Source organism: Elaeis guineensis, chromosome 14 (genome assembly GCF_000442705.2).
Source record: "Elaeis guineensis isolate ETL-2024a chromosome 14, EG11, whole genome shotgun sequence".
Classification (NCBI taxonomy): Eukaryota; Viridiplantae; Streptophyta; class Magnoliopsida; order Arecales; family Arecaceae; genus Elaeis; species Elaeis guineensis.
In genome coordinates this window covers 68,573,312-68,597,321 of record NC_026006.2, presented here as the reverse complement: position 1 = coordinate 68,597,321, position 24,010 = coordinate 68,573,312, and the positions used below count along the sequence as shown (strand labels likewise).

The 24,010-nt window shown below is 39.5% G+C and overlaps 2 protein-coding genes and 1 pseudogene across 5 annotated transcripts; 1 reads left to right on the top strand and 2 right to left on the bottom strand.

Moving 5' to 3' along the window:
- Window positions 1–597: 597 nt before the first annotated feature.
- On the top strand, window positions 598–4,795 carry LOC105057040 (protein SRG1-like). Of its 2 annotated transcripts, XM_073248674.1 has the most exons (4): window positions 598–2,002; window positions 2,095–2,153; window positions 2,406–2,653; window positions 3,238–4,795. In XM_073248674.1, exons 2-4 carry the CDS (start codon window positions 2,112–2,114, stop codon window positions 3,575–3,577), a joined length of 630 nt encoding a protein of 209 aa, XP_073104775.1. In that variant the 5' UTR covers window positions 598–2,002; window positions 2,095–2,111; the 3' UTR covers window positions 3,578–4,795. The 2 variants fall into 2 exon arrangements, with proteins under 2 accessions (XP_073104775.1, XP_010937784.3); XM_010939482.4 differs by having other exon boundaries at window positions 598–2,153.
- A 1,842-nt stretch (window positions 4,796–6,637) lies between these two features.
- Window positions 6,638–7,832, bottom strand: LOC105056913 (transcription factor PCL1-like; annotated as a pseudogene).
- A 2,093-nt stretch (window positions 7,833–9,925) lies between these two features.
- LOC105056914 (pumilio homolog 1) lies at window positions 9,926–20,680 on the bottom strand. 3 transcript variants are annotated; one of them, XM_010939284.4, is made up of 9 exons: window positions 19,352–20,668; window positions 14,198–15,759; window positions 13,560–13,701; window positions 13,359–13,466; window positions 13,014–13,226; window positions 12,799–12,909; window positions 12,017–12,211; window positions 10,501–10,675; window positions 9,926–10,288 (listed from the first exon to the last, which is right to left on the bottom strand). In XM_010939284.4, the coding sequence occupies exons 1-9, from the start codon at window positions 19,997–19,999 to the stop codon at window positions 10,251–10,253; spliced, it is 3,192 nt and encodes a 1,063-aa protein (XP_010937586.1). In that variant the 5' UTR covers window positions 20,000–20,668; the 3' UTR covers window positions 9,926–10,250. The 3 variants fall into 3 exon arrangements, 2 of the variants coding, with proteins under 2 accessions (XP_010937586.1, XP_073104534.1); XR_012136735.1 differs by lacking the exons at window positions 9,926–10,288; window positions 10,501–10,675 and adding an exon at window positions 12,291–12,413 and having other exon boundaries at window positions 12,081–12,211; window positions 19,352–20,680; XM_073248433.1 differs by lacking the exons at window positions 9,926–10,288; window positions 10,501–10,675 and adding an exon at window positions 12,329–12,413 and having other exon boundaries at window positions 12,085–12,211; window positions 19,352–20,680.
- Between the last annotated feature and the right edge of the window lie 3,330 nt (window positions 20,681–24,010).

The following is a 24,010-nucleotide window of genomic DNA, read 5'->3' as shown; positions in this document are numbered from 1 at the left end:
GAATTGATCTAAGATTTGATTTGGACTCGGTCTCCTAGTGAAATGTTGTTTTGGGATTTTTGGAGGCTATAAAACTCCGATTAATGATTTGTTTATTGTGTTGGGTAGCTGGTGACGTCCTGATCGTACAGAGAGGCTTCTTCAAAGATTTCAGAGAACTTTTATAAGGATTTTGAGATTTCTTATTGAGAGATTTTTGTACAAAGATTGAGTGGTAAATTTTTCTTATATTTGTTTGATTTTTTTCTCATAGTGAAGCTTGCACGCTTCGTGGAGATAGGCTTGAGGTCAATCCACACTACCTTGATTTGTTTGTGGTGTTTTTCTCTCTCTTTCTTTCTCTTTCAATAAGTGGTATAAGAGCACAATATATCTATTAGTAAGGATAATTTAGATAATTTTATTTCGATGAATTAAGAAATCAATTGCCATCATTTTTTAATTTTTGATTTTAAAAAAATTATTCCACCGCTACTGCCAAGCTCTCCGCCGTTGACCTCCCCACCACCGCTCGCCTCGTCGGTGCCACATGCTACTTGGCCTCGTCCCACCTAGTCACCCCTCTTCCTTCTCTGCCCACTTCTCATCCCTGGGCATTATCCGACCCAACCACCCCCCATCCTCCTCCTTTGCTGGCCTCTTTACTGCTTGGCCTGGCCCGACCACCACCTCCTCCTTCACCTCCATCTTCAATCTCCTTTGTATGTGCCCCACTCCTCCTCTCCTCCATCTTCAATCTACCCCTCCTCCTCCTCTCCTCCTCTATCTTCAACCCACTCCTCTGTCTTCAACCCTCCCCTCTTCCTCCTGTATCTGCAACCCGACATTCCTCCTCCTCCATTGGCACCCTCCTCCAAGTTCCACAGTAAGGGCCTAAGGATTGGGTTAAAAGCCAAAAAAGTTGTCAAAAAGAGTCCCACAACTTCCTCAAAATTATCCTCCTTTACCATACATCTCACTATGAAAATAATCTTGGAATTTTATCTATGTTGGGTCAAATGACCAAAATTTTGATTTTGATAACAGACAATTTTGTCTTTAGGAGCACCGTAAAAAAAACTAGAAGGAATTGTCTTCAAGCATGCTGGAATTATTAAAGACAGCTGGAAGGTTTACTCCAAATAGGATCAAGTTACCTAACAATGAGAACGAGGCTTGGGTTTAAGTTTTGAAACTGTAACAATCAATAGCAAGTCCGGCGGATGCTTTTTTTAATTTAAGCCAGCACAGCTCAGAAAGGATCGTTTACCCAGAAGACCAATGAAACAAGAAGATTCCTTTCTCAAAGACTTCGTTGAGCAACATTCCAATTTATTATTTTGCAGAAGATATGCTCGAAAACTATGCTTCGAATGCTTTGTGATGCCATGCCGATTACTTGCGCTTCAGATCTTGAATTGGTGGTAGCATTCCAGTACGGCAGTATCCAGCAGTCTCTGAAAAACATAGTATCTAATATAATTATGTCAAACTACTCCATTTCAGATTGCCCAGAAACAAATTGGGTATCCTTGAGGGACAAAAATAACTAAGCCATGCTGCTTGTTATGACAGTATAATGGAACCATTTGAAGTTCTATTTGGACAAGATTAAGGGATTGGAACTAGCTGGTAGCAGATTGCCGTATTGGATCCTCTTGGAATATTATCCTTTTGTCTCTGGGACAGTCATCATTAATAAACTATTGGCTTTGATTTCTGCACTACCATGCTTAACACTGCTATTTTAATATCATCCAAAATTGCCTGTTTTTAATGCCGGCCTGAAAAGAATTGCAATAAGGCTTCTTTTTTAGATGTAGCCTTGTTTTCCAAATGTTAATATAATCACTTTTGTAGTTTGTTCCGGCACCTTTATAAATACCTAAGCAGAGTATATGGTTCGGCAAGAGGAAATGGACCCACAGGTTGACAATACTGTAATTGAAGATGATCAAGGACTTGGATGGGGAAGATCTTTACCAGTGCCAAGCGTCCAGGAGATTGTGAGGAGGGATTCATGGTGTGTTCCTGAAAGATACATTAGAGATTACATGCTACTCTGCCTTCTTTCACCTAACATCCCAGTTATTGATTTTTCCTTGCTTTCAAAAGGGCATGAACGTGAGCAAATGAAACTATATATGGCCTGCAAGGACTGGGGCTTCTTTCAGGTATTCAAATGTCCACATTCATTACAATAGATAAGCAGAACTAGGACAATGTTTTAGCTCATATGGCATTTACTGTACATAATATATCATGGGCATGATGAGTTGAATTCTCCAGCCCCTTTTCCAAAGCATGGCAAAAAATGAATTCGTAGCATATTCCACATGTGATGATCGACCCAATAAGCATAGTTTCAAAAATAATATCTTATGCATCCATCTCATTTATTTCTAAGTATTTACTATATTTTTCAGATTATAAACCATGGGGTACCTGAAGACATTTTATATAGAATCAAGAATACAATGGCTGGATTCTTTGATCTTCCACTGGAAGAGAAAAAGAGATACTCAATGGCATCAAATGATCTCCAAGGATATGGGCAAGCATACGTAGTCTCAGAGGAGCAGAAACTAGACCGGAATGATTTGATATTTCTAATGATACTCCCAACTGAAATGAGGAAATTAAATTACTGTCCAACTGTGGTACCAGACTTCAGGTATGTTCTCTCATGCTTCACAACCAATGCTCACATCTTTCACTTTGTATCATTGGTTTGCTGAAGATTAACAGAACCCACCTCTTACTACTTGTAAAAATGATGTCAGGATGCTAGTTTTTCTGACAATATCCTCGCAATTCAAAAGAAAAAATAAACTAGTAAAATTACAAATTATCAGCGATACAGTTTTCTTTTTAAATTCTTTTTGATGGGTTCAGGGTTATTAACTAACATGATGTTTCATTTTCATTGTTTATTGGGCCACATAGTTCAACATATTCTGTGCATAAGATCAATTAAATTGTTTGTTACTTATTTAAATCAAGATCCTTGAATCACACATATGAGACAGCAGTCTCCAGAAGCAGATTACCCTTTAGACTTCTACATCCTTCTAACCCAGAATTGTCGTTACCTTAGCAAAGCAGAACAAAACAACGTAAATAGCAAATCAAGATTATATTGTATGTGTTATCATGATTAAATTCCAGAACTACTCTAGGTAGTTAACAATGACCTACAAAGAAAGTGTCAGTCGGTTGATTCCATACTAATCTATATCATATTTTCCCTTTTGGCAGGGATGCAGTTGAATTGTTTTCAATGGAAATGAACAGGATAACTGTTGAGCTGCTCGCCAATCATTCTTTGCTAATGAACATGGATAAACATGGGCTTTTAAGACTGCATGGGGCTTTAAAACAAGCTATGCGTATGAACTACTATCCAACTTGCTGCAGACCTGATCTAGTTCTGGGTGTGAGTCCACATTCAGATGGCAGCTCTATCACCATACTTTTGCAAGATGATGACATAACTGGCCTCCAAATTAAGCACAAGGGGGAATGGCTTCCTGTAAAACCAATTCCAAAAGCTCTAGTGGTGAATATTGGAGATGTTATTGAGGTATTCAGAATCTAACTAGCAAAATTTCTATTTTTTGGAACCCCAAAAAACTTAATATGAAGCATTAGCAATAAGCATTTACCTGTATGTCTGGCCTCTCAACATAAATTCTACCTTGCCATTGTCATATCTGAACCATATAGTCTTCTTTCTCTTTAGTCTTTACCTCCTCTGTTTTGAACATTTAATCAGAATTAAAGGCCACCACCTAACCAAGACTTTCTACACATAATCGCAGTCCAATCATCTCAAATAATAACTTCATAACATTGCAAACTTATATTCCAGATGACATTCCTTGATAAATCTCCAATTCTGCTTATTATAAGCTTCCTTAAATTTGCAAGTCTCCCTAGTATAAGCACACATCAATCCCACCATCCTCATTCAACATTTGATCACTGCACACCCAGGTGCATTCCCACTAATCCATAGTTTTTCATCCAATAGGATACATCATACATCCTTGTCTAAATTCTCTTGTGCATCCAGTCTCCAAGTTAGAACAAAATATTCCATCTGGAGATACTCTGGTCTCTGATGGTACCCTTGATTACATATATATTCTGACAAGCATGGTGCCCCAAGTATTTTTCTTTTGCCTGACCAATTCCACGTTTCCAATTTCCATTAGCCAATACCCTACACATTTTCTGCAAATAACATGGACCAAGGGGCTCCCTTATATATATCAGTCAGTAATGCCTCCCACATGAAATATGGTCTAAATAATGTGCTAAATAGTAGTTCTGCCAACCAAGTAAGAAACAAATTCAACATGAATAAACAAAAACCAGGCAACAATCGTCTCTAAGGAACTCTTTAAGGGGATGTAGGGTTGGTTTTAAGATCTTTTCTTGAACCTTGATTGTTATTCAATGAAATACTCCATGTAGAATGATTATACTGCATTGAGAATATACATAGATCATAACCAATAGAATTGATTTATTTTCTGAGATAAGTTTCTCAGTTGAACTGCATATCTACCAATGGTAGAGAGTTGAAAGAGAGATGAAAGAAAAATAAGACATGGATGTCATAAGACAAGCAAGATGGCAGATCATTTTTCTTTCCTTGCAACCTAATTTTGGTGCTTGCTCATCTTATGGTATCAAGAGAAGAGAATCCAAGGGGATTTGCTTGTTATTCTAATATATAATCCAATTTTTTCATTTATAAAAAGATAAGGATATTAGAAGAGGATTAGATGATGGCTATGAACAGGAGTCGAAACAAAGCCTTGTAAGGGGATTGATAATTTTACATTGCTCATTGTCCAAACTGACATGGAGAATGAGAGTAGGAAAGGCAGAAGAAGTGCTGTTTGGCTACCAGGTCCTTTTAAGATGAGGAAAAATATATTATATAAGAATTTCTTTTTTACTCAAATTTATTTTTCTTCCAATTTGATAGTTGAATAGACAGAGAGATAACAAGATCTGCTACATATATCAAATGGAAAAATAGATTGTGAAGGGAATAATTGAAGATTCTCAAATTATTACTTGCATAAGGTGCAACCAAAAGAAGCAGAATTTAGGAGCCCTTAGGGGAGGACCCAAAATAAAATGCTTCATGAGGGCATGAACCATCAAAAGAAGAAATAAAAGGTGCAATTTTGAGAAGATTTAGGTTTAATTGTTTTTTAGCATACTAAGATGTGCAAAAAGAAAAGGGAATGATGATACAATGAAATGGAAGCAACAACAGAACTTTCACAGAAGTAGTCATGAAGCATCAACCTGTCCTGGCATGAATTTAGACAAGCATACTTGTGGTAGTTTAACATTTGTCTTCATGGATGTCACACAATGTATAAATGCATGCTTGTAGCTTTAAGAGCCACAAGTTATAAGCCTATGAACTGACTTCTATATTGCTAACAGAAGTTCAAGAATTCACTTTTCAAAGTCATGACCACAACCATAACAACTAAGGCTAATCTAGTTGTTTGGGGCTGGCATGTTTTCAATCTTCACCAATCATTGCTAGTAATAGCCACATCCACTGCCATAGCAAGCTTTTCCATATCCTTGCAATAACCTTGGCACACATAAGTATGTAACAGCATATTGATGCTTTTTGCGAGATGAACATTGCAAGTCGACGACAATAAACAGTTCAATGATGCTCCACCATATGATCAATTACCCAAAGGCCTATAGAAATGATGCAATCAAGCAGTAATTAACCCGAGCATGTCTACCTGGTGGTAAAAGAAGGAAACCATCACTTGCACTGTTGAAAAGCAGCATATGACTAAAAATATGGTAATCCTCTGGAAATAAAGCAACTGCATAGAACAGTCTTGTGTGTGATCCTGTAGATGGCTGAGACTTCAGGAGGGCTATAAGCTACCATTTCTATAAAAAGGAAAAATAAAATCGAAACAAACAGTTAAGTTATCATAATATCATTACTCGAGAAATTGACACAAAGATGGATAAATAGAAGACAACAAGTTTTTCACATTTACAATCATAAATTTGGATATCAAACCATTATCTGAAACAGAGTCAGATATGCAGCTCACTCTTTAGCATGTTTTTGATGACATTTATTTGCCAAGTGTAAAGCTAATCATCAAATAAAGACATCAGCAACTCGGCAGCAAATCCAGAAATATAAATGGAGCTTCTTAACCCTAGTAAAATAATCACTCTTCTAGTGCTGCGACCTCTGACATACTTGTTTATCTGACTCATATACTTAAATGAAACATCATGACATGAACTATGAATTCCAGCCAAGAATCACCAACCAAACCCTTATGCCTAAGACAGGACAAAGAACGATCGAATGTTATCCGTTGTTAATTATGAAAACAGAAGATGCCGTACTAGCAATAGGCGCTCAAAATAGAGATGATACTTCTTAACTTCAACACCACAACACAAAAAGATGGATAAATTGAGTTCAGAATTAACAAAGTACCTCAAGATAAGTTCCTAAAACCAAGCACTACACATATTAATGCAAGACCAAATTGGTTAAAGTATCAGGAGAATGAGCTCACCACACAACAGAACATAACAAGGCAGAGCATCATGCCGTCATCCCTCTCTGGAGAAATTTAGTCAACAATTCTTTTTATTTCTTTGTTATTTATCATTAGGCGTAACATGAGGATACGAAACAATGGAGCCAAACTTGTTACCACCGGACCAATCCTTGCGCTACTCCCTGAAAGCTCCATAAGGATGGTGTGACTCGAATCCATGATACGCTCCATTACTCTGGTGGTTACTGACCGGCACCATCCCCGCAGGACCTCCATGGCCTTGGGGGTGAGGCATGCCAAATACGGGCATTGGGATCATCGCCGGCACCGCATAGGGCATGGGTACCGGCATCGGATGCTCGTGCAAGCTCTGCGGCATTGGCTTAGAGACAAACGGATTATCGGAGGGCGACGGCCCGTCGTCCGGAAGCCCCTGCATCCTCTTGAGATAAAGGCGATACTTTTGGAGATGGCTCGCGACGTTCTCCCTCGTCAGCCCCTCCACGTTCATCAGCTGCATGATGGTCTTCGGCACGGCGTTCTGGATGCCAAGATGGGCACGACATCAACGAACCTCTTGTGGAGCTGCGGGGTCCAAACGAGGCGGGGCCGCTTCAGAGTTCTGGCAGAGTGATCGTCGTTGGAGTTCTCCGGCTGTGGAGCGGAGGAGTAGGCCTCCTCCATGGATCCGCCGGCGGCGGCGACGGTGCTGCCGGATGGGGAGGCATCCGACCGGGGGACCTTGCGTGAGGACTCGCCAGCGCCGTCCTTGCCGGCAGGATCGTCGCCTTCAAGAACCATGGGGTCATCGGCGGAGGAGCGGAAGGGTTTGAAGGATCGGAGGGCAGAGGGGGAGGAAGACGACGACGGGGCGTGGCGACCGAGGTTGGAGACGGTATGCTGGGAGGCGCGGTGGACGTCGAGCAGGGTTCTTGGTGGCTCCGGCTTGATACTAAAGGCGGAGGCGAGCTCTGGCGAGATAAGAGACTGGGACAACGGAGTGAGATCCTCGGCGCTGGGGAGCCCGATCTCCCACTCGAGGACCCGTTCCTCGTCTCCGTCGCCGCCGTCCTCGGTGGCGAGGCGGCCGAAGTCTTTATCTTCAGCTTCCTCCCCCATCACGGGAATTCAAGATCCGACGAGAGCAATCCAAATCAGGGTTTGGAGAAAGGGAAGGCCACAGAAGATGAGGTTTTGGGTCGCCGGAGACGATGGGAGGCGAGAGGAGACGGCGGTGGCGTGAGATTGGAGAGGGAGATATTTATTTGTTTAAATGTCTGATGGAAAAGTGCACCACGATTGTACGTGTCCGATTGCCCACGTGGACCGCTTAGCCGGATATTTTTGATCCGCTTTCACTTTTTCCTTTTCCCATCTATTTCCTTTTGCCCTTTCCCCTTATATATATATATATATATATATATATATAGATCCTAAAGATAATAATAAAGAAATTTGATATATTTCCCATATAAGATTTTCTTTTGCCTCGCCCTTGGAGAGAAGAGGCGGTGCCACGTTGGTGACAGAAACTATCAACTAATGGACACGAATCTTGATACATATCGTGTTGTGATAGATCAACAAATGGGCGGGTTGCTTCAGCTGCAGTGTGAACGGAACCCCAATCACCTACCACTAGGATGATGGCCCAGCTGGGGGGTCCACCGGTGGTGTACCAGCATCCACTTTTCGTATCCTTTCCAATCAGCTTAGGAAAAATGATGTGTGGTCCAAAACTTTGATACCGACATCTTGGAATGGCCCGAGTGCACTGGGAGAGAATGGCTACAGATAACTCACCATTAGCAACACAAAAGACACCACATTCCATGTTTCAGGAAGTGGTTGGTCATCGAACATAATAATAAGATTATAATATAAAACATCAATCTCTTCATGATCCATGGCAACGGATTCTCTCTTTTATCTTTTTAATACCAGGGGTAGCTCCAAGAATTTTTTTTTTCTGAAAATATTGTAATAATCACCATGCCACAACAATAGCAAGTCATTTGGATCAACAGCAACGGGCAACTGATGATCAGTTGAAATAAAGCATTAAAAAAAAAAAAAGAAAAAAAACATGTTCAAATTGACTTCGGATCAGAAAAATTTTATTGTCAGCATCATGGACTCGTTATGCAGCTTTATTTAATTGTATACTAGGTCATGATTAAATGGCCAATAGATGATAAAGCTTCTCTCTCAACAAAGCATCTTTCAACAAGGTGTGGTAGGTCATACTTAAAGTTGCCCATGGATAACGCTTCCTTCTCTGAACAAACCAAATGGCATAAGATGCAGGTCAATTATAACGCACCGCGAAGAGAAGCAGCCAAGGACTCCGCCAGTTCCTACAGTCCTGGACCAATATCTGAATTCTAGCAGAACCATGGCCTCAGAAACGGGGACGCATGCGCCGATGCCATGCTTCTTTAAGAATATTTAATACAATCTGCAGCACTTTCCGGTAGCTTCCCTCCGGATTCCAAATTCCCTAGTTACAACCCCACCAAAAAGGATAAAAAAACGAGGAACAAGCTCGAAGATTTTATTTCCCTCACTACCCGGTGAAGACTACTTTATGAAAGGGCAAAAGAAGAAAAGTGATAAAGCCACCACTTCATGAAACCATGCCATTGCCTCTATATGGATGATAACATTACACCGTCTCACTAACTAGTAAACCCAATATCAAAAACAAGACTCTTCGTTGCATAATTCCCAGTTTATGATCTTTGGAGGGCTGATCAGAATTTGCAAACAAAGGTATGCATTGCCGCGTATCTCCTGGCATAGCTCCTCGGAAGCTACACTTTTGATGCTTCTCAGATGACAGAATATATGGCTTGAACCAATATGGCCACTGATGGAGGTAATGCCTATGTTGCTGCCCAATTGCACCACAGCCAACGGTTGCTGATGTCAAAGCAGTAATTCATGAAAACGAAAAAATATATCGGGAAACAGCAGGAGGTAAACCTGTTTCACAGGCACAAAAACCTTCACGCCGAACACGTGATCTTCACATAATGCACCAGGGCCGACAGCAAGCTGGTAAGAATTTTGGAATCCAATGATTCTGAACATTTTATGAGCCAAGGAAATTCTGAAATTGTCACATTCTCAAAAGCTAGTGAATTAACTGAAGGCAACAATTACAGAAGCTCAAGAAAAAATGACAGCTGCTTAAACAGATCCCCAAAGAAAGATCATCTGCACAATTGCACATGATGGCGATATTATGAACATGACTGGATATCAGCTATTGAAGCATAACATAGTACAACTAAAATTAAACAAGGCATTCATATCGTCAGAAAAAATATAAAACCAACCATGAAGATGAAAAACAGTAGACTAAAATATACATCCTCCAGGGACTTGAATTAAAAAATTGTATACCATAAGAAAAATAAATGAATCCCCTACTTTAACATACTCTACCCTTCTTTTTTTCCTTTATCATTTCTTTACACCCATGAAAACTTGTTCTAACATTTATCTCCTCTCCAAGGGCCTCAGCCTTCACATAATTCCCCATAACTTCAAACTACAGAATGTACAATTCTCACTCCAGCAATTAATTTAGTACCAACCAACTCATATCTGTCTACATGGATAGATAATTGAAAACAGAGCTTGTGATCACCTCTGTTAGCTGTACAAGCCCTGTGCCTTCTAAGATGTATACAAGGACTGAACTCCAATTCTTCTTTCTGCATGAAACAAAAAGAGTTGTAAAAATCAAAGCCACAAGACAACAACCAAATGGAAGTAAGAAATGAAGGAAAGCCCATTGTACCCTGTCTGGTAATTGAAAATAATTGCACTGCAAATTATGTGCATGCCACTGCTTATGTACCATCATGATATTGCAAAAATGGCGGTAGCATTTAATGAGAATATTAACAAGTCATTTGTATCATACCTCCAGCTGCAACAAGTTTCTCTACACGTGCAACTACATGCTTTCCGTAAGTATATTTCTTTAGTGCATTCAAGTGGACCTTTATTCGTGAGAGGATCAGCTCACGCTGCTGATCATCGCACGTCTCCAATACTTTCTGCACAACATAGTTCGCAAACTGGTCTTTCATCATTGCCTGACAACCACATACACAAACAAGAATATAAGTTGACATGCGCATATACAATAATAGCCAGCAAGCATGAAGCTGACAAACTACCGATACAGCCAAAATAGATTTTGTCATGCACAAGCATGGCACTTTTTAAACCAATATTTTGGGTAACCACGCTATATTTCACATATCATGTAACAAAGCAGTGGCTCAAGTTAGTGAAATTTCCTATAGCATGATGCTTGCTTACAGATAGATTTTAGCATAGAACATGTTTCTGTTTGGAGAGTGCACATAAAGTACACATTTTGTAAAATATGCACCTCAATAGGTGGTGATTCATATTTCCATCTGCAGCAGCCAGAAAGTCTACTAGCAAGTATGTGAGGCTTTTTCATCAAATAACATCCACTTGACTCCTCTGCTTTGGTCATAATGTATTCATGTAATTTTAAAATCATGTGTACATGTACACAGTCCTACTGAAGTGACAATTTTTTTGCAGAGACATTCTGATGACCGAATGGCATGTATGAAAAAATTTTACACAAAACAAACTGGATAAAATGTAACCAAGAGGAAAGATACTAGGTAACATTATTATCAAATTATCTGAGATTAAAGAAAGGTGCTGCCTGCACATGATAATTTTAAAAATTAAAGAGGATATGTAGCTAGCTAAAATGCGGTGGAGGAAATCTTCTTTTATAGAACACCTTAGGCACATAAGAGCAAAGATCATCAAACTAAAATATGGTTCAACAAAAATATTTCTGCAAGATGCTGTATGAGGACTGAAACACTAAGTTGCTTGGAAATTGGCATGACTGTGTCAGAGCAGGTACACGATGCTTAAATGCCTCACATTCTGAAGACTTGGATCCAGAAACGCTACCACATTTTTAATAGTTCATGCATGCATGCATAGACATATCCAAGACTTTGTAATTAAAAAGTAATCAGTAAAACATTCTTCAGAGAAAGAATAGGCAAAGAACAAGAGAAAAGACCACTTATAATCTGTAAACAAGAATATTTTGGATAGTGCAGAGAATGGCATCTTTTACTTGCAAGAAACAATTCTTTCCAAAGCAACAATTCTGTTTGCCAATTAAAACAAGCTCAACTGTTATAATTGTTTTGAATATATGCATCACAAAACTCCAAGGAAACATAAAACTTAAAATACTCAATATGCATGCCGTGGCATTATAGGCACCAAAGATGGTTGAATTGCAATAAACCAATTTATCAGCCATAGTTTTGAACTGGTTCCAAACACTGAATTTAATTTTAAAAAAATCAAAAATAGAATTGCATAAGTTCATAAAAATTATGCCAAAAAGTGGACATATAACAAACCTGCAGAGGTTCATTTTCATCAGTGGAACCAAGCATCTCATTTACCAATATCTGACGTTCTGCAGGAGTACCAAAAGTTAAACACTTTTCAACAACATTTGAAGCAAACTTCTGTCGGCTCATTTGTACTATCTGTCCGGCTAACTTCTTGATAATAGCAGATCGCTCATGAGGCTTTCCATGCCCCAATACATGCTGTTACAATTCAAAGTTAGGAAATTTGCTACAGCAGTAAACTACAGAGATTCACTAAAGCGTGCAGGAAAAATCATACAACATGATTATACTTCAAGTTCTAGTTGAAGGCAGTACATGAGGCCATGATTCAGTTGACCATCAAAAAAGATCCACCAGGACATCAGACATAAACCATACAGTTGCCTGCACATTGCCTCTTCTATGCAGAAAAAAAAAGCGGGTATAGTGAAGCAAACTAAGTTGGGAAGTGAGAGCAACATTCAACGGTAAAGCAGCAGTGCCAAGAGTTAAAATTGCTTAAGATATAAAATTTTAATTTTCTCTTGAAAATAACTGAGCACCATTGATAATGCAGCATCATTTTAACAGTTGAAATCTTATCGAGGTATCTTTTCCTTTATATCAATTATGTACCCCATGCATGACTGTCCCCTATTTGTCCCCGTCTCTTCTGTGGACTATCATATTTCCAGCAGGGAAGTACAAAAAAGAAGAGTACTTTTGGTTTTCTATTTAAAAAGAGAGGAAGGGGAAGCAAGTTTCATGGAAAGATAATTTTAAACTTCTCTACATAGACTAAATACCTGAACAACATAATTCCCATACTGGTCTTGTGCCAAAATGCAAACATATTGCAAAATCTCATCCCTCATGATCTCTTGAGTTTTAGGATCATGGCAATGCTCCAATACTCTCTGCATCACATATATTGATGGGATTGCAGTTAAGAAAGTCTTTGCAATAAAAAATACACAAAACCACACATGCGTGTAGCTGACAATTTAATGGATTTATGAACCTGTATGACCCGGCAGCCATATGGATGGGTCGACAATGTCACAACTTGACCGTAGAAAGTCGAGACAATGAATTGGATTGCATCCTGAGGAATGCATTCAATGCACTTCTGAATAACATGGTTCCCATTCTGATCACACACGCAGTGCATGACATGGCCATCCAGCTCAGCAACCATTTTAGTCTGTTGATCCAAATCAACAACTTCTATTGCCTGCATGCATAGGATCACACATAAAGTGGTGTTGCCACAAAAACTAGAAGTTCTTACACCAGTCTAGAACAAACTAAAAGCAAGCTGCTTCATACAATAAAAGGCACACTAGAATTATAAGGCTAAATTTACCTTCTGGATAACTCGACAGCCATACATCTGAAGGCTGAGTGCCAATACATGGCCAGTGAGCTGATCAGCCAATCTACTTATCTGAGTTGCATTTCCATGCTCAAAAAACTGATACAACAACAAACTATTAGATGGAAAACATGCGAAAAAAATATCAAAATCCAGGATCAGATATCTTATCACAATGAAGAAATAAGATACCTTTTGGACCACATAATTTCCAAAAACATCTGTCACCAATGTAAGAGCTTGAGATATGATTTCTTCAAAAACCATGTTTTTCTCTTCAGTTGTGGCTGTTTCAAGCTTTTGCTGTATGAATCGGCTACCGTACTGGTCAGCACTGGGCAGATGGAGAAAGTTGAATGAAGTCAGAGAAAAATAGAGCAGCTACGAACATCACATATTTTAGGTGATATTGTGATATATAGCAAAACAGTAAGTGAGACCAAAATGGCTGTATCCTCAAGCATTAAATATTAATTTCGGAGGCCAATAACATATCCTGACATCAGCTCCTTTCTGCTGATACAGCATGGCCTCACTGGTAGTGCTGACTTGGCATCATAATGAGTAAAACAAGATGCAAGTTTACATGAACATTTTCTTTAAACCTTCTTCCCTTTTTTTTTTCATGTAATAAACTTGACACACACCAGTTCTGCTCTACAAAATGATATAATCAATATGATATAACAATGATAGGTTTGTTTATATACATGGCTCATATATCAAGAAGACTCATAACGAGGTATCAATATTTGTAAGTGATGGTGACAGCGGTAAATCTTAATTAAAATTATTGAGATGTTTAGACTTGCATATATCTTGGCGCATACCTGAACTCAAGAACATGACCAACAATATCAGAGAGTTCATGGCATTTGGTCCTGTTGCTCTTGAACTCCTCCAGAAGTGATGATGCAAAATTTTCCTCCATTGTGCCTATACCATCTGATGGCCAAGAACCCATGACACGTCTAGATGAGTTTCTTCTCCCAGAAGAAAGGCATGTGTCGCTCTCACTGTACCTAAGAGGACTACCAGGTCCTACTGGAGAAGCACAAAAAACAGGACTTGCTAAAGAGCTTCCTGGATAACCAAGGCCAAAAGCAGGGTTTCCATAAAACCCATGATTTAAGCCCCCAGATTTACCTACAGAGGGCATACCATACTGTTGCCATGGTTGCAACAATGCCCCAAGGTAAGCCTTCTGGACTCCAAGTAAATCTGAATAAGAATTGCCCAGGTAACCCCTTTCCATGGAAGGATCATTAAAGTTAGCTGGAACCTGTGCTGCATATTCAGCTGCTTTTGAGTACTGAAAATAAAGTGGATTGATAGGCATCTGAAGAGCAGCTGCCGCTGTGTGATTCCCAATTCTGTTGAGATTCTGCAAGTCAGCTGCTCCACTAAAATTTGATTCTGAAGAAAAACCTCCTCCTGCAGCGCTGGAGTCCATGCCAGGAGTTGCCATTCCAGATGCAACAGCAGCGCTGTCAAACAGTGGGGGCAAATTACTTGCATTAATATGATTAGCCATCATCGATGGTGCTGTTGAATTCATGGAGAACCCACCTGTTCCATGGCTTGCAAATGCTGCATTTGCAGCATTTGGATACTGAGAAGGAGAACCACCTAGACTAGCAACTGAAACTGCAGAAGGTGCTTTCAGATATGAATTAGCAGAAGAAATAGTGGTGCTGCTCTCTTCCATCAGCCCATTTGGCCTTAAAGTTGAATTGCTTAGGTCTGCTACAGGCCCAGCATTCTCATCCAAATCACGATATGAGGACTTAACTGATTGTGGAACTGAGGGCAAACTTAAAAGTCCTGGATCCAAACTTTTTGGATTAGGATGCTGCTTGATATGGTTCTGACCACCTTGCAGACCAAAAAGAAATCTCTGGTGATCATCAATCTCTTGTTGCAGCTTTGATTGCACTATAACGTTGTCATCTATCGATGCAGTTGAGGACAAGTTCAAACCAGATAAAGCAGCTACAAGATCATTAGATTCAACAGTACCAGATGAGACACCATTGAAGGAACATGAACCGTTGTTAGCCTTCTTTTCAATGCCTCTGAGTTTCACACCGACTGGTGGTAGGCCAGGGCCAAGAGTCCTTGCTGCCAGCTGAGGATCAGGAGTAGCACTTCTCGAAAGAGATGAGCCTAAAATAGATGAAAATGTATGTGATGTCAGTAAACCATTTTTTTTTATTACATCCATATTTTGGGCATTGCCATCAGATTGCAGGCCATCCGCAGGTCCTATCTCACAATGTGAAGAAAACTGTGCTTCTGCAGAACCTAGTGAATGAGCCCCATCATCCAATTTATCACGACTGGCTGCATGAGATGGGCGCCCCAAGATGGAAGTTGAGCTGACCAGGTCATCCTGCAATAAAGATTAACTGTATTTACCCAAAACAACTAAAAGAAAGGCAGTGTAGTAACCCAAATTCACAAACATAATGAAAAAGCATTCACCTTGTGATAAACGAACATAGTGGTGGAAGAACTTCAAACAGTTTCAAACTTATGAAAATATGAAAAAAGTATCTTTTGTTCACTGGAAAAGGTTGGGCATATTTATAAAGACAGGGTTACATGATATCTAGTTTCCAGTAATGCTATTTAACTTCAGCATACATCTAATGATTTTTACATCATATCATCCAACATATACATCGCGAATCATTAAATAATCAGCCAGTAGTACATTGATCTCCAGCATAATATGCTGCTATAAATTTGGTTCAGAATGAGTGATGGATGACTGCTAGGTTGAAATGATCAGAAGTTTTGCAAATTGCAGAAACAACCATTATTTACATCAAAAAGCTTAACAGTTTTATTTTTAATGTCACATAATCCACTTCCCATTGTTCTCGTCTTATTGAGGCAACAAAAGCAAATATAATATGCATCACTAACTGTAGAATGCCATTGGGCAGCAAAAGGGTGAAAATAATGTGTGGATGCTTAGACTGTAGAACTAAGAAAGATGATAGAAATTTATATATATTAGTGGAAGCATTAAGATGCATTGAGTGATGAAAGGAGGGAAAAAAAATGTAGAGCCAAGACTGTATGGATAGATGCAATAAAAATTTAAGAATGTAATCTAGTAGGAATAAGTGCTTGGAACAAGTTCTTTGTGGTTAGAATTACAAGCACAACTATGAGAACGGTGATCCTTCTTCCTTCTATTTTTTTCTACATCAGCATAATATGCATTTGCATTTTGCAATGTTAAACAACACAATGCTCAAGTTCTAATTTATAATCTTAGCAAGGATAACAAATTACAACTTCTAAACAATGTGCCTTGGCTCAATGGTAAGGTTGCTCCATTATAACCTGGGTCTCACATGTTCAAAACATAGAAATAGCCTCCCCACACATCAGGATAAGGCTGCATATTATCGACCCTCCCTAGACCCCGCAATGGCATGAGCTTCCTGCACTGAGATGACCTTTTCTCTTATAGTGTTCTATATGATACACTATTTCAAGCTACTTCAAAAAAACAGGGTCAAGTCATCTATCAAACACCTCATCTGTCAACCACGCACAAAGAAATGTATTAAATGGAACAAATAGCAACCCGCTTGTTGTTGGATCAATTGTATTGCACGTCGAGAGTTAGAGGGATGCTGAATTATGAAATAATTGAATAGAGTTGTCCACTCTTTTCGTTAGGTAAGTTTATTGGTCCACAGTGTTGACAAGGGAAAAGTTTCTTACATAAAAAGAATAATCATGTTCATTCCTATCTTGGAAGAAGTAACAATTGTGATGATCTAGCCTTACATTGCATATTGCACTAATATGAATAGAGTATGAAATTTGTATTACATATGTGCCATATACATCTGTGTTAGCATATATACTGATGCAATGTAGAAATATCAAAAAGACAGGGATTGGATATAGACAGGATCAAACTGACTGATCTGAAATTCTGAATAGATGATATTGAAAAGGAATGGCAAAGGAAGCTGCAGAAGAAAGGGTTTTGAAGTGAAATTATGCAGTGCTAATGGTGATATTGTCGACATGAAGAGAGCACCTAGCCAGATGAGTGGTGAAAATCAAATGGACAAGCATTAAAGAAATGGCAGGAATGGGATGACAATTGAGCATATGAGCTATTACATAATTAGGAAAAATCAAGCATAGAATGGGACCAAAAGTTGCTTGAATCAGAAGGACAAAATGAGTCGATCCAGAAAAAAGACATAAAACAAACACATGGGCAACAAAACAGTCTATGCTTCATGGAAAACAGAGAACAAGTGTAATAAGGTAATATTAATACAGAATTTTGCATACACACAGAGACCTGTCATTTGATATTCTAAAAATAACTTGATGGGCAAGAAGAAGAAATTTTGCTAGTGGAAATCAAAGTACAAAAGATCACATAATTGATTTGAAATCATTGGTTCTGGTTCCTCAAATTGAAGAATTTAGAAATCCTTCATTCCTGAAGTTCAGGAAAGTCCGGATCTTTTTCCGAAAAGCTGGATGTCAAAAATTTGACATACAAGAATTGTATTAAAAATGAAAAGACCAAGAAGTTCAAACTTAGGTTATGTATTTGTACCAAGAGAAATAGTGTGTGCTTTTTTAATAAAGGCTGCTACACGACTGCTGGAAGGGATCCTGTTGTGCTATCCAAATGAAGTGGGCATTGTACATAAATATTTATCATGTCGGATGAATTAACAAAAAAAATTTCATCAAAGGACCTTAAGTAATCCATTAGAGAAAATGCATCTGGGATGGTTTTAAAGTTTTCAGAGTTCAGAGTCAAAAGGTAAGTTTATTAACATGAACAGTAGACAAGGCATGCCTTTCATACGATAGAAAATATGAAGTAATGAAAAGATTTTAAGTGTCGAAATGTACTCATTTTGCCATCAGGATCCATTTCTTGGAAGTATTGTAAGTGTGCATTGGTATATAAAAGGGAATTCTTATCCATCAGGACAAGCCAAAACAATCAAAGGCCGGAATTAGACTCTAGAAAATGAAGCAGTGGAAGCAACAAGGTCGTGAGCTAAAAAGAATAAAGAATCAAAGGCTTGGTGGTACAACAGGCAACAGAAAATAAGATAACATGAGAAGGCTATAAAATGATGGACACCAAGCAGGAATATGCATGAAGTTGCAAACTGTGTCGCACTTACAAAGTCCAACCATACATTACAACTCTAACAATTGTGGATGAATTCCTTCATGATTTTGCATCACTTGGTTGGAAAGTCAAGTAATTATCAACCAATCAGAACATGGGTCAACTGTATGGTTCAGAAGTTTAGTCATTCAGAACTTCAGATTGTTTAGGAATTCTTGACTTGCTTATTTAAGTGAATGAAAATATTGCTAAATTGATTGATAGCCGCTGATCAACAGTTGGGGAAGGTCAATAATAATGGAAAGTTTGAAATTTCTTTCACAACCTTTTAAAAGTGATTTGCTTGCCTATCTCTCCTTTAAAAGACAAAAATAAGCCAACCTTTCGATCGTTATGTATTGCTACACATCTGATCATTTCCTAGGAATCTGAGTCTTGTGAATCTACCAGCACTCATTCAAAGAGTACCTCCCAACCACCCAAGAAACATCATATAATCATCTCCATTATAAGTAAGCATGATACCTACCATATCGACATAAAAGAGCAAGCAAAGAACATCAACAGTACAAAATGAACTTCTACTAACCGATAGCAATATGAGGATTTAAACCTAATCCAATACTTTGGCCAGGATTATCTGGCTTCAACCAAATACGTAAAAGGAAAATCATCAGAATATGTGATCTTCATAGATAATACTCACAAGGTTTCAGAATCACCTGGTTAAAAAGGAAGAAACTTTTACAGCAAATTGTTCTTTTCACAACATAAATAGAACAGAAAAAAGAGGTTGGCATCTTTGCGGTAAAAGACAAGAAGATTTTGTGTCACCGAAGATCACCTGAAGAATGTCCACGTAGCTCTTCTGCCTGTCAAGCTCTATTCCCGGCAGCCCAATAAGCCCACCTGTTCCATCGTCCAGCCACTCATCAGAACCTGGCGCCCTCCTCGGCTCCACCTCACGATCTTCTTTCTTTAGACTGAATCCCGGCTGCATCGAAAAGAGCAATCTGCTGGCCTCCTCCGCTGCCCTATCAGCCTTCCTCCGATCCCCAATCTCCCCAAGTCCCGAGCTCCCGGCCCGGAACCTATGGATGGACAGCCAGTCCTCCTTCGACAGCAACGGCTGCGGGAGCCTGGGGTTCAGATTTACAAGCGAATAGTAGTAAGAGTAGTAGGCTGGATTGGACCGGAGTTCCTCCTCCGTAGAGAACCCGTTGCCCTTCTTGGCTCTCAAGATATCCGGCGGCACGGCAGCAGCGTCCCCGCCAAAAAGCCCTCCGATTGCCCTCAGCGACCCCTCCGCAGTTGGAGGAGCAGAGTCGCTACGACAAAGATTCGGCCCCCTCTCTCGATCACTCGACTCCAGTCTCCTCTGCTCCTGGAGCAGCAACCTCAAATCCTCCCCACTAAATCCATCTCCTCCGCTCCCCATCAGAGACCTGATTCCCATCTCCGACAACATCGTCACCGGACTCTCAGTGCCCATTACGCACCAAATAAGCAAACGAAACAAAGAGAGAAAAACCTCACGAAGAAGAGAGAGAAAGCGCCTGCGAAGCTCCAAAGCTTCAAAATACAGTCCCGGAACCGGAAACACGAGGTTTAAGCTAAAAAGATCCAAATATTCGTCATTAAAACGACGATTCTGACCAAGAAAACCCCCAATACCGGAGCTCCGGGACCAACCATTCTCCTGGAGAGGAACCCGGACGCGTCCAGTGGCACCGACTTCGAACTCATTCGAGAATCCAGCGAACGGAGAACAACGGCGCCATCGTTCTACATCAGAGCTCGCCGTAATCCGCGATCGACCACGGATTCCGCCATTAAACCTTCTTCAATTCTTGGAGCCACGGCGAGGAGATGGGAAACAGAGCAGCTGGGGGGGATCGAGACAGATAAGGGAGGAGGGGAGCGAGGCGAGTGCATGTAGGGTTGATAGGCACAACGGATCGGGCGATTCCGGCCGTCGGATTTACAGACGGGCGGCTGTGATCGATCCGGGCTGGCCGGAGCCCTGAGGGTTTTATGACAAGAATTTAATACCAAAAGGTACCCGAAATGGAAACATTTCTGTTAATACAATGCGTACGTTCCTGAAGGTTTCCTGGCAACGACCTTCAGCAAATATTTCCGTTTAAAAATTATAAATCTCCAAATAGTGGGGCGGGAGGAGAGAGAGAGAGAGACGTGGCGACTGGGGACTGCGGGATTGGGAAGTGGTCAAACAGGCGGTTGGTGATGGCAGGAGTGCTAATAATAATGATGATGTTGTGCCTTCCGATTCGTGCTCGAATGGCGCGGGCTTTCGTGGCACCACGTCAGCGGGGACTTGGATTCCGGGCGCAAAATATCTCGCCTAAGATTTCGTTTTTAATGATTACTTTAGCGGAAGTATACGTTGGATTTCTATTCAGACAGCAAAATAGGATATCAAGATCCAGAAATTTCCATTGTTACGTCAGATTCAGATTGCTCTTCTCAACATATTCCAGATTTTTACCGTTTTCCTACAAAGAACTCTTCACTAGTACCGTCGCTTGCTCTCGTCTCTTTATCCCCAGCTGGATATTTTATCATCCAACCTAGCAGGCCTGATGAGAGACGTTACCAACTCCGCGGCACGTGGATAACAAGTTTTGCAGCTTTTTTTTTTTTAATATTAATTTTTTAATAATTAATTCTGTTATGGATCTCCCTTCCGACTTCGGTTTAATATACCTTCGGCATCAACTGAACTTTAAAAGATGAACCGGATCAGGCCATACATCTGCAATGAACCCAAAGACTATTGGATGCTGTATCAAACCAAAAATAGTAGCCGGATCCTCGGCATATACCGAAAAATTCATCTCAGCTCTGAACGAACTATTTCAAATCGGCCAAAATTGAACTATCATCGAAGAACCATCATTGATGAAATCCGTCTTTCTTGCAAATTGAAAAAGTCCAGATAGAAAGAAACTTTTTCAAGATCAAATCTTCCCGAAGAGAAAAGAACTCTTGCCAACTCAATCTACACATAAACTTCGAAAGGCAATCAAGATTCTAAAATGTATATAACTCCGACTTTTCTCTTATAAATAAAGAGACATACAGACCCTCAAAATAAGTTCTTCTCTCTCACTCTCTCCCTCTCATTGTTCTCCATCTCCTGACTTGAGCATCGGAGGGTCTCCACCAGAGAACACCCCAATGGAGACTTTTGAGATCCTTGGGCGGAGCTCCAGCAATGGCAGTACCTCGACCACTTCTATCTTGATTGTTCGAGGAGATTAGGAGCAATAAATTCTAAAAATACCCTCAATCCCAACTTATTTTTGAATCCGTCCATACATGAAATCATGGGTTGAACCCATGATTTCAGTGAAACCTCAACTGAAAATCATGAGTTCAACCCACGATTTGAAGTCCAGATGGTCAGACGATGTGGCAAAAAAAAAAAAAAATACAAGCCTAGCACATGATTTCACTGAAATCGCAGGCCTAGCCTACGATTTCATTTGCAATTTATTTTTTCTTTTCATTTCTTCTTCCCCCCACGGCTGCCGTGCTCACATCCCCCCCACTCCCCGATGGGCTCTTCCGCCATCGCTCTCTCCCCACCCCTCCACCCGCACGTCCGCCCGTGCCCCACCCGCAAGTCTTCCGTCAAAAAAAAAAGATTGAAATTGTGAAATCGTGAGTTGCACCCATAGTTTCTTATGCCATATTAGCCAAAGCTGATCTAGCTTTGAAATCGTGAGTTGAACTCATAATTTCACACGTAACACGTGCAGGTAAGACTGCAAATGGGTTGGGTTGATTCGTGATCCGACTCGATCCAACCCATGCAGATCCAATCTAAACTGTTTTAAAGGACTCATGGATCCAGATCGAATTCTAAAATTGGATCCGTTCTATTTTTTATATCGAATTTAGATTTTTAAAATTTTGATTTGACCCAACCCAATCTGTGAAGATTTTTGTATTGATTTGAGTCTTAAGATAAATAACCTGATCCAATCCGATCCGATCCGAACCCAATATGAGATCCGAACACTCACATGAACGGCTGAATCTGAATCCATCCCGAGTCTCTCTCTCAAAAGGCAAATTTCTCTCAAAAGGTAAATTTCTGCAACAACGATGTTTATTGTTATTTTTCATAGTATTGGAAAGCAGGAATTCTTAACATCTGAATACAAAAATAATAAAATAAAGATAATTTGGCATATTACTCAACTCTAGGTTTTATTGCATCTTATAATTTGTTTAATGGATTTTTTTATCCTTATTAAGATATTTTTGTCTTGTTGTTTCAAACCTATATTCCTTTTATTTTATTTATTATAACTTTTTTTTATCAAGAACTTTCAAGTTCAACCATTTTTGGTTAAGTTCGTTAGTAATACAAATAAGATTGCTTATAAATCTTCTACTTATTGATTTTATTATTTATAACCTAGACCCAAACTGATCCGAATCTGGATCCAAACTGAATCTGTATTTTATGGATCGAAGCTGGATTATATATAAACTCGACCTGAATGATCCATTGGGTCAAGAAATTTAGTCATGGACCTGATCCGATTCGATCTTGTATTGGGTTAGATTTGGATCCAATATTTAGATCTGATCAAGAAACCGGATCCGATCGGGGTCACTCATAATCCTGTCCGATCCGACCTATTTGCACCTCTACCTACGAGATGATAGATCCAGTAATAATTTTCATTTAAGGATATTTTTAAAAATAAATAATAAAAAAATAATATTTTTGAAAAAATCTCAAGTTTTGCCACCCAACTGACCTCTTTGCTTGTCCACTTTTTTTTTTTCTAATTATTTATATTGGAAGCAATTCTTAAGAGTAAACCCAAGGGATAACATAAGAATAAGATTAGTTTACTTACGGGAGGGATAAAAATAAGATTAGCCCTAAAACTTTCCATAGAGGAAATATGCCCTTGGGGGCCTGGGCAAAGATTTCATCATTCTCTTAAGCCTATCACCACTGATCTTGACATAGCATATAACCGGTAATTATTCAACAATGCTTATACCCTATGCTACATGAACTGATGTGGCACCATGCATCACACCAATCTCCTTGTCTCTTTTCTATGAGTCAATAATCGAGATAAGCATATGATAAATGAGATTTAGAAGGTGCTTAGTTGGGGGGAATGGAGGTCTAAAATGAGAATCTAAATGGATGACTTACATTCCAGCCGCTTGCTTAAGAAGAGTCCTATTCTGATTTCGATATCGGGATGAAATAAAAATAGTCTTTAAAGTCCATTTCATAGTCTCCCTTATGGACTCAAAGTCCATTCCAACATTTAACAAATTATTTTTCTAAAATGTCCCTCATATTTAATTATTTTTTCTAAAAAATCTGTTCTCTTGCTCTCGTCCCCTAAAAAAACCCAATGGACTCCCTCAAACCAGAAAAAAGGGTGAGAAATCTCGCCTCTGATAGATCTCATGGCCACTTTCTCCATACTCCAGTGAT